The 11,166-nt window shown below is 36.9% G+C and overlaps 1 protein-coding gene across 1 annotated transcript; it reads left to right on the top strand.

Moving 5' to 3' along the window:
- The first annotated feature begins 4,681 nt into the window (after positions 1-4,681).
- Positions 4,682-9,075, top strand: LOC121431932 (S-crystallin SL11-like). Its single transcript, XM_041629709.1, has 5 exons — positions 4,682-5,041; positions 5,780-5,872; positions 6,715-6,830; positions 7,762-7,866; positions 8,785-9,075. The coding sequence occupies exons 1-5, from the start codon at positions 4,894-4,896 to the stop codon at positions 8,950-8,952; spliced, it is 630 nt and encodes a 209-aa protein (XP_041485643.1). The 5' UTR covers positions 4,682-4,893; the 3' UTR covers positions 8,953-9,075.
- The last annotated feature ends 2,091 nt before the right edge of the window (positions 9,076-11,166 follow it).

Below are 11,166 nucleotides of genomic sequence, written 5' to 3'. Positions count from 1 at the left end.
GACTCGTGAGTTAACGAATCCTGTTCCATGTGAAAATGAGTGTCTCTTGTGTTTGGGTGTAATATGTGTGTTGAAATTAAATGGATGAATGAACAAAGAATTGAATTAACAAAATAAGTGAATTACCAAATTAATGAATAAATGATTATGCTATGGATCCATAATTTCGTCCTTAAAGTGATTGGTTAACATTGGTTTGACTTTTAAATTAAAAATCTGACTTAGAAGGTCACTAGTCACCTGTGTCTGTGATATGTTACAAAAATGAAGCCCTGAAAAAATTGCGTTAAAAAATCATTATTTAGTGCTTAAAAAATTGAAATATAAAGTGACCGGAAACACCATCTTAATTTCATCCCAAACAGTTATGTGTACTATTTAGGCGTCTATAAGACGCCTATTTACAAAATCGGGGTTTGCCTTGTAGTTTAGCTTTTCATTCTCAATAATGGTTGTTTTCAGGGTTTATTAGTTCTAATACATGCACTTGTACACATGTTTCATCTTGGTTTGAGAATTTTTTAAATCGGCTGCTCACAAAGTTAAACAATACCTTTAAATGCAGCGGACAACAGGCAAGTTGGCTCAGTGGTAGAACGCCTGTCTCATGGACGCAAGGTCTTCGGTTCGAACCCCGGCCGAGACATTAGACTTTGAAAATGAGACCTGTCATAATCTAGCAAGGCGCTTGACATAATTATAACCGATGAGGTTAATAAAAACGTATCTAATGCAGAATATCGGCTAATTATAAACACTGTAAAACAAGCATTAAGTGCTAAGTTAGCACTTAAAATGCTTGTATAGTGACTGCACTACGAGTGCTGATTTTCAAGTTTAAATTTGAACTAAAAAAATCAGCACTCGTAGTGCAGTCACTTTGCAGTCACTGTAAGTGCTAAATTAGCACTTCATTTTTACAGTGTAGTGGTTACCCAGAGCCCTGGGAAAGATTTTTTTGGCTGGGGGTGCTGAAGTACATTTGACAAAAAAGGGGGTATATCAGTATAAAATGTTGGTCCTTACAATTCTCCAATTTGCCACACCCGCCAGACTTCCAGGGGTGCTGCCTATGGAGAATAATACACGCAGCACCCCCAGGAAAATCTTGGGGGTGCTTCAGCACTCTTCCCAGGGCCATACGTGGCTACCATGAAGTTAACATGTAGACAAGGAATATGATTACCGGTGGCGAAATGAGCCAAAAATTTAGAGGGGGGGGGGGGGTCAGATATGGCATAAAGGAAAATTTTACCAAGGGCTATGAAAGAGCAAGGCGAGCAACAACAAAAATTAACATTGTTAAAAACAAAAATGTATTTTTTATTAAATTTTGGCAAAATAATCTTAATATCACATTTTTCCCTTTCTTCTTTTTCCTCCCTTTCCCGGCTTTTTTTTTTGGGGGGGGGCATAGCCCGTCAAGCTCCCCACCCCCATCTCTACACCAATGATAATGACTATTATTATTATTGGGGTGTACAAACTATTTATAATCGCAACAGCATTTCTGCTGAATCATAACACATATTTTTCCGCGAATTCATGAAGTTCGCGAACATGGTGCGGAAGGCATTTACACAGTCATTTCTACTGAGAATAACGCACAAAAAATGAATCACTTCTTCTCGAAAACGACAGCAATATTTTTCGCCATATTGTTTAGTAGCAAATTAGCTTTATTTGTCTGCTGTATCTTTCACTAATTCTCAGTTCAATAAAGCTATATAAGATGGAAAAAATTATTTGATATACAGCAATTATATGCATTGTGGGGAAAAAACAATATCATTTTCATTTATTTCCATATTCAATAATTAAATGTAATTTAAGTAGCATAGTATGCATTATAAAAAAATGTAAAGCATTAAAATTAATTCAACAATGAGTTCATAATGTAATACAGGCAGTTTATATAACAGGTAACGGTTGGGTATGGAGAGGACTGCTAAAAGCCAGGCTTCCAGATTGCAATCCCCTTTAACTGTATTTAAAAATAGTACTTTTAATATAATGGAATAAACGTTGATATATGCGAAACCATTCCAATCCATTTCCAAAAACTTCAAAAATAATATCACTATTATTAAGTAGGGCACTTTTTTCATATTAAACAAATATTGTTGCAATTATCGAAGGATCCCACGATCTTTTTGTTTTTCAAAAATTAAATGTTGGCCAGGGGCCCGTAACACAAAGCTTAGCGATGATCGTATAACACTTTTCTACGAATGATTGCATTGACTACAATGTACAATCAATCGTGAAAATCAAGCGTACGATCAATCGCTAACCTTTGTGTTACGAGACACAGAACTGAATGAGGGCCTATTGGACACCATATTTGATCCCCTTCTTACATTTTTTTAACGAAAATTGATTCGTGGGTGTTCTGCTTTCAGCTAAGAGCAATTCTCACAGCCTAAAATACTAAACGAAACCCACCTTCATGATATTAACGCCTCAATCCTTGAACATAACGGAATTATATGCTTTAAATCACGTACCTATTTTTGTTTCATGAGGGCTGCATAGTCTGAAGTTCAAGACTACACATACCAACGTCAACATTGCTCTTCACAGCGAGCAAACGATATATATAATTACGATAATACTTGAGAAAATGCAAGTCATCGCGTTTTATTATTGCGATATATGTATTCTCATATTCGATCGAAAGAGTGGTGGCGTGTTTAGTAAATGGTTTGACGGGCCTGGTTTCCGTCGCTTATATTCATGATAATGCTCTTTAGTAGAGCTATAGACATAATATCATTATATAAACTTATATGCACTCTGAAAAACAAATCAGTCAAAAACGACTAGTTAATAGGGTCAGCTGGGTGCAATTACTGTTATTCTAAACTTTTTTTTTAAATACTATTTTCAAGTCGTATTTTACTAGAACAGAGTTATTTCTAACGAGAATATACGTCAGAAATGTGGGTAGACATATCAGTTGCACCCAGCTGACTACTTGTTTAGTCAATTTGACTGATTTAAGAGTGTACAACAAAAACTGGCATTGATTGGTGTACAGCAAGGACCATCCTGTGGTGTTAGTTTCAACACCTATGGCTGATCTTTAGTTCCTTGCCAATTGCTCCGGCGACAATTGCTCCGGCGACAATTGCTCCTCTGTAAATTCCACACACTGATGAAATGACCAAATTCAACCCTGGATTTAGAACTATACCATATTATGCTCCCGCATAGGCTAAACCTAACCAAGTTACTACACAGCAAAAACTGTGGTGTTAACCGGTGTACATAGAGGACCACACCAGTTCTTTTACACCGGTGTTGAATTAGTGGTGTTAGATTTACACCTATAGGTGTTATTGCAACACCTTTGGTTGTTACATTTACACTCTTTGGTGTTATGTTCAATCTCTAGGGTGTAATTTTAACACCTCATGATGTGGTCCTCTATTAACACTGATTGGTGTCAGTTTTAACACCACAGTTTTTACAGTGTAGCTCCATGCTTAATGCACGAACCTAACATAAAACCATATTGCAATCCTAGCCCTAACCCTATATCTTAGACGAAATAAAGCCCGGAGCAATAGTCGCAGGAGCAAATGTCGTGTCAACGATTTGATACACCCTTGGTTTATAGTTTTTACACTCGGTATTATGTGCAATCTCTATAAGGTGTATTTTTAACACATCAAGGTGTGGTGGTCCTATAGGGACGACAACTGGGGAGCGTTTCATCAATATTTTCATCCGACAAGTTGTCAGATATGACATCTTTCCATGATTTTGATTGGCTGAGAGGCACTGTTCCTATGGTAACTGTCGGATAAAGTGTGAGTTGTCGGATAAAACGTCCGACAAGTCCTTTCATGAAACGCCCCCCTGGTGTCAGTTTTGACACTATGGTTTTACAGGTTAGGCCTATTGTAATATTCTGCTATAAAATAATTCGTACAATATTCAAAATCATGATAGTCATGATGAAGTGGGGAGAGGCAGTTGCCTCCGACCATAAAACCGTAATTTTCTATTGCAGGTCACTTTGCGTCGAATAAACACGTACCTTGGATTTTTATTGCTCTGATGTGTCTGTAATAAATTTGACCCTCATACATTAGACATTGGACTTCACCTCGCCGAGTGCTATCGTCTAGTCTTTATACCTAGGCGTTTTCATCATGCAAGTGAATACCAACTGTTTTCTGAAGCAGAATTATGCCGCATTGTCATTTTTTAAATTAGATCAGGGTATGTAGGTACTTAATTGAATCAAGCTATACACTTTAACACAAAGTAGAAATAATATAGTCATCAGGGGGCAATCAGGGACGCCAGTCAATTTTTTTTTTTTGGGGGGGGGCAAAAGTGAAAAATTTAAAAAAATGTCTACTCGCTCGAATTATAATACAGTATTTTGCATGCAAATATCACCGAAGAAAAATACCATTTGTATGTTTAATAGCATTTTATGCCACGTTTAACTTGGTGTCATCATGTTAATAGTGCTTTTCATTGCTTTTTAAGACATAATATTTGCATTGCATATTATGATTTTCTTTACTTGAACATAAATTATAGTTGTCAAGCGAAAAACGAAATCTTAAAAGAATATTCTACAAAACAATTTTGTTAGTGATGGCCAATACAGTCTATGCCTGCATTTGTTAACTTGTCTGAATAAAGAGACTAGGAGTCACACATTTGTGTACATGAACTTGAACCGGGAGGAGAGAGCGACTGGTATAAAATCGATAAAATTCAACAATACAGAAATGCAAACTTATGTGTTGAGGACTGCGACCATGCTGTTTGAACACTGAGGTACCCGATCGCGCCATTGTCATACACTTGCGTTGTCTCACCCGTGGTCATTGACGTCGGACATCCAGGACATCGAGCAGATCAGACACCATGTCAAAGCATACCTACAAGCTGATGTACTTCAATACGACGGGGCGCGCCGAGGCTGCCCGAATGCTCTTTGCGCTCAAGGGTGTTGAGTACGAGGATTACAGGTTTAAGGAAGGGGAGTGGCCAGAAATAAAGAATGATAAGAAAGGTAAGGACACATATATTCATATATTCCGAGCAGAATCGATTTAGGGGTAATTAAAGTGAACTATTCTTTTAATAGTTGCATGCAGTTCATGATCATTTTATGATCATTTTATGTTTCTGTTTGTGGTAACTCCTGTAGGAACTTGGCAGGACAGCATTTTGCTGGTAAACGCCAAGCTGGTATATAACCAATTACCTCTGAAACATTTTACGTCTACGTTAATCAGTCACAGTGGCTGACGTTATAGACGACGGATATCACTCTCGGGCAGTTTTATCAAAGTGGAGACAATGACAGAGTTGGGATTCGAACTCACAACCTTGCGATTATGAGTCCAATGCTCTAACCACTGGACCACAGGACCCGCGTGTAGTCGTGTGGTCTATAGATCATCACAATATGTCCTTTTCGAAGAATAATAATTCGAATGCATTGACGAATGCCAATTGTAAATTATTTTATTTCCATTTTCAGGGGTCCTCCCCTTCATCAGGGAAAACATTTACGTGAAACATTGTAAATAAATCGAACAAGTTGCATGCAATGCACTTTTCTGCTCTGCATACAGGATATATTGATAGTGGGCGTGGCGGGGGTGTGTCACACCTCTGCGGAGCAACCTCGATTCAAAGTCAAACGAAACATTTGGTATTTTATCATCGATGCCAGTTTGTGCACATGTTAAAGATTTTAACGAATATAGTCGACTGAAAATTTGTTTCCTTTTCTTTTTAACAGTATTTCCACTTGGTCAGTGTCCAGTTTTACTCATTGACGGAAAGCCCTTGCCACAATGTAAAGCCATAATCCGACATCTCGCCAGGGAGTTTGGTACGTTAGATCTGCTCCAAATGTTGTTCTTATCATGCTAATTGTTTGATCTATCTATTATTTATTTTTTAACCTTCATCCCGACCCAGTTAAATAGTCATCTAGTGACGCCCCCCCCCTTCTTGAGTTTTTTATGAGAACGTTAAAATTGTTAGTCTAAATTGAAATAGCAAGTTATATACGGTATTCACTTGTGGCGGATTTTCATGGGTGTAACTGTCCTATCTGCCCGACACCACCCCCCCCCCCCCCGCTGCATACGACAACGAGATGTGCTATCATCGATATTGATCATGTTCCTCTGATACCGCTCACTTTTAAAATAGAAATTATTTTGGTAGCTTGGTATTAAGAAATGATGAATGTATAGAGTGGGGGAGGGAAAACTGACTCTTGATTTTTTACCCAAAAGTGTGCACTAAATCCTTCAATGTCAATTTAGAAAATGAAAAAGCGCCCCTGACAGGTAAGGCCGCTTCACTCCAGGACCCCATCTTACATAGAGTTACGATTGATCCAATCAATCGTAACTCTATGGAAATCCATCGATGTCACAACTTTTTCTACAGAAAATTTGCAATATGTCCTTTGTGAACAAAGGAGAGCACACCAATTGTCCAGAAATCAATGAATTTGTGGATATGCCTTCATATCTAGAATTTTTTTTACAAACATGCATTTTTTTATGTTGACTTTGCTGGCTTTCCATAGTTGCGATCGATCAGGTAAATTTAACTCTTTGTAAGACGGGCCCTGATTTCGAGATTCTTTAAATTTTCTACACGTCTCCCCCCCCCGAAAAAACAAACACATGTAACTTGTCTCCAATTTTACGATGTTAGGTTTTTACGGTGCAAACAATGCCGAGGCTGCAGAAATCGACATCGTTGGCGAAACAGTGGATGACATCGTCGCTAAAGGCTTGCCAGCTGCCTTTGAGAAGGATGCAGAGAAAAAGGTAGTAAGAGAAGATCATCAGCCGTGGCTCCGTTCTTAACTTTGCGGCGATTTCATTAGATTTTTTTCTAGGGGACAGGCCCGAAGGGGGGGGGGGAGAGAGAAAATGCGACACTGTCCGTAGGTTTTTGTTCGAATCCAAAATTCGAGGGGGCAGTCGTACAACTCAAATTTTGATTTTTCATGTTCAATCCTAAACATATTATAGGAGAGGGGATCAAGACATTAGATTGCAATGAATAGAATACATGAATTTTTAGTCCAATTGTAATATTAAAGAGGGCACAATTTCATTGTAATAACCAAAGGGGCTGACGGGTACTTAAATTTTAGACCAGTTCGTAGTTTAACTTAAAATATGGCATGGTGGGTTAATATTGAGAAACAAATAAATGAGAAACACACGCTTTCATTCGGCGGGTTCATTTGTTTAGAACCAGGCCGCCATGACATCATGGCAACTGACGTTATCGCTTGGTTACTCTATTGACAGAGGGGGAGAAAGAACAAAAAAGAGAAGGTGAGAGAGAGGGGGTGACAGGTGTTTGGGGACGACTTTTAAAGAGGGGTGCTGGTTTGTTAACAAGCACCCCCCCCCCCCGGGTTGACTTTGATTTCTTTAAAAATGACAACCACTCCAAAATGAAAGGGCATTTTGTTCAGAAAAAGCACACCCGTTACCCAGGTCCATGGAGAGAGAGAGGGAGATAAACGATATATGCCATAATTCATTATATGAAATAAACAAAATCATTATATTCATTCTTGATATTATTCAGTGAGGCGAAACATGAAAGGACTTCTCTTTGGATGTGCAAAAATTAATACTTAAAAACTGTTGTGATTCAAATTGAATTTTTTTAATATTATTTTTTAAAAGATATTTTTAAAAAATGTTTCTCCAACCCATTTGATTTTTTCCCAAATTTTAGAAGACAATGATTGAGGATTTCAGGGACAACACTTCTAAGCCGTTTCTTCCTTACCTCAATGATATGATAGAAAGAGCAGGTGGGAGGTTTTTCGTTGGAAACACGGTAAGTTACGTTTAAAAACAATAGTCAGTTTTTTTTGGTTTTTTTTTTGGGGGGGGTCCAGAAAATCCACTCTATTATAACGCATTGTAACTATCGAGTAACAATTTTTCGTCCATGTCAACGCCTGTATTAAGTTTCGGTATGTTCGAAAATGATTTATTTGCATAGTTTGACATGTTTGAATTCATAATATAATTTCAGAGTATAATCTTCAAATGATTTCATCTCTCTGAGAGAGACTAGAGAGAGGGCGCCAAAATCATTTAACAATGATATTCAAATTTTTACTAAGATGGTACTTCAGTATAATTTACAATTATGGTAACACAAATATAACAAAGAAGATTTGACAATCAGGATACTCACATCATTAAACATAAAATCACCAGCGGAGGACGGATTACCATTGTAAGTAATAATTACTGATCCTTTATACCAATATTAAGTTTCAGACAGGTTTTAAATGTAATTAGTAATTACAAGTTTGGTGTATAGCTCAACACCAAGAACACAATCCCCAAATAGGACTGGTGTATATCCAACCCCCCCCCCTTCCGTTCATTTTTTTTTCTCTCTTTCAATCATGTCGAATACGAAAAAATGTATTAAAAACAAACATTTCGCTTGTAAATAACTGTATGTCTTCTTTTTTCAACTTTTTTTCTAAGGTTGTTCAAAATTCTTCACTTTATGATATTAGGCCTATGTTATGCAGGGTGCGCTGGGAAAACAGTTCAGAATGTTTATAAGAGCTGAAGGGGCTACCCTTATGATTATTATTATCATTATCATTATTATTATAATTATTACCATTATTTTCATCATCATCATCATCATTATTACCATTATTATTATTTCATTTTCATCATCATCATCATCTTCCTCATTATTATTATCATTATTGCATCATTGATACAGGAATCAGTAGCTGACGTCACCGTCTATTGTCTACTGGACTTCATATTCTCTATACTGGACAACGCACGAGAGACGTACCCTGCCTTGGCGAAGTTCCACGACGGTATTACGGAGAACTCCCGGCTAAGCGAATACATCAAAAACCGTCCTCCCGTGCCCGGAATGTAGACAACACGGGATATACGATTTACGACGGTATCTCTGGGAACGTTAGTAGCACGGAGGAGAAATTGCCAATTCGTCTACTGCCAACTCGTCCACTCACCACATGGTCTACCTCCATCTAGTTTAATGCCATTCCGTCCATGAACATTTCGTCTAACAACCATTTGGTCCAATCATCAATTCGTCCAATCACCACTTCGTCCAATCACCACTAAGTTCGTCTATGACCATTAATTTCGTCTCTTAATCAGTCGGTCTAATACCCATTTTATTTTTGTTTTTCCCAATTAAACACTTAGTCCAATTAGACCAAATGTTACAAATTGACTAAATGGCTATTGGACCAATTGGCTGTTAGAAAAAATATGGCGATTGGACGAAATTGAAGATAGACCATGACTTGTGGATATTGGACGAACTGATGATACACCAAATGGTAGTAGACGATTTGGCATCAAAACAAATAACATTTTTCACGACTTTTAATGTGCCGAATTGGAGAACATGCATGGGTTTTACGATTTACGAGGGCATGCTGTGAAAACCACCTTTATGATAATAAAGGTTCCATGACATTTGCTCCGGCGACAATTGCTCCGATGGAAAATCTTATCATTCAGTCAAACATAAGCTCACGTGCAACAGTAAATAAATCCTACTCATTTATATTCACTCATTCAACCCTACTCATATATATTGTTCTGAACCTAAAACTCTATAAGCCAGTTCGTAGTTCCTTTCTGCGCATGATCAAAAGATTCTACGCAAGGAAGGTCATTTGTACTAAAGTGACATGGTGGTTTAAAATCTAATGAGATAAGCACCAACTCTGATATCTTGATTATTCATATATTCTTTTGAATTGTGGTTTTCATTTACATCCACAAAAACAACAATGCGTACGAACGACTGGTATTTCACAGTTTGCCAAGTACATTGTGCAAAATGCTATGATATGCATTCAGAGTAGGAATGCAACAAATACCTTCATAAAGTGTTCATTGGTGTGCTATTCTAGTCACCTGGTTTATTCAATTTCTTTATCCTGCTATGTAAGGCAAGCTTATAATATCTTGCTTTGAAATCTGTCTATCATAATGAAATAAATGAAAGGTCATTTGACCAAAATTGTCCATGAAGTAACTACGAACTGGTCTATTATGATCCCAATCCTAACCCTTTCTCTTAAGACGGGAGCAAATGTCTTGTCACCGGGAGTGATGACAGCCCCCCCCCCCTCCTTTTTTTTGGCTAGTTAATTTTTTTGCGGCAAAGGACACCACTTTTAGATAATTCCTTGATCTGTGCCTGAACTCCTTACCACATTCTTTCTCTTTCCCTACCTTCAATCACTCATTCCTCGTTTTACAAGAACTATCTTCTCGTGATTGGTGACTAGTGAAATTTAAAAAAAATCCCATTCATTCAATAGTAATTATGTTTTCTATAAAAAAAAATATAGCATGTGAGTATGAACATAACTTAACAGATGCCGCTCGAGTATATCATGATTAAAACGTGATCTGTGTAAAACTATATAGAATTATAAATGATTATAGTTGATAATAAATGAAAGTTACGATAGCATGGTTTGTTTTGTGTTGACCCATTATTTTTTAAATCATACTTATTCTTAAGTGTCGATAATAGGGATCGTAGTGTAGCAATAAAGGGAATAATATTATTTATTCATAAGCCAGCTCTTCAAGAAGTCATCAATCATGATTAACCAAAAAGCATTACACATTAATGGCAACTCTTGGTAAGTCTCAAGTAAATTTGATGTGCTACTAGTATTTGATTCTATTTTATTTTATTTATTTGATTTTTTTAATAATAATAGTATTTATATAATACTTTACATTATTCATGCATTCATTTCATCATTTTATTCATTAATTTGTAAATAATCATGTATCCAATGCAACTGGGTCAAATTGGTACTTGGCGGGAATTAATTCCTTTAATTCTTGTCCTCTATAAACCGAAGGCCAAGATAGGCTGAAGACGGGGAAATGTAGACTTTAGACGTGTTAGAAGTGCATATATTATAAAGTGCGTATCAAAAAAAACCTGGAAATTAAAAAATATACATGTGGGTAATTTTTCACATAAAATCTTGGGTTTGGGTCTCATCTATCCAATGAAAGTAAAAGTTTTGACAGAATATTACACTTGACATGCTTGAGTGAGCACTGTCCATTTTTGTAAAGCTCG

Source organism: Lytechinus variegatus, chromosome 18 (assembly GCF_018143015.1).
Source record: "Lytechinus variegatus isolate NC3 chromosome 18, Lvar_3.0, whole genome shotgun sequence".
NCBI lineage: Eukaryota > Metazoa > Echinodermata > Echinoidea > Temnopleuroida > Toxopneustidae > Lytechinus > Lytechinus variegatus.
Note: the sequence above shows the minus strand (reverse complement) of the source record. Positions and strands in the feature narration are given on the sequence as shown.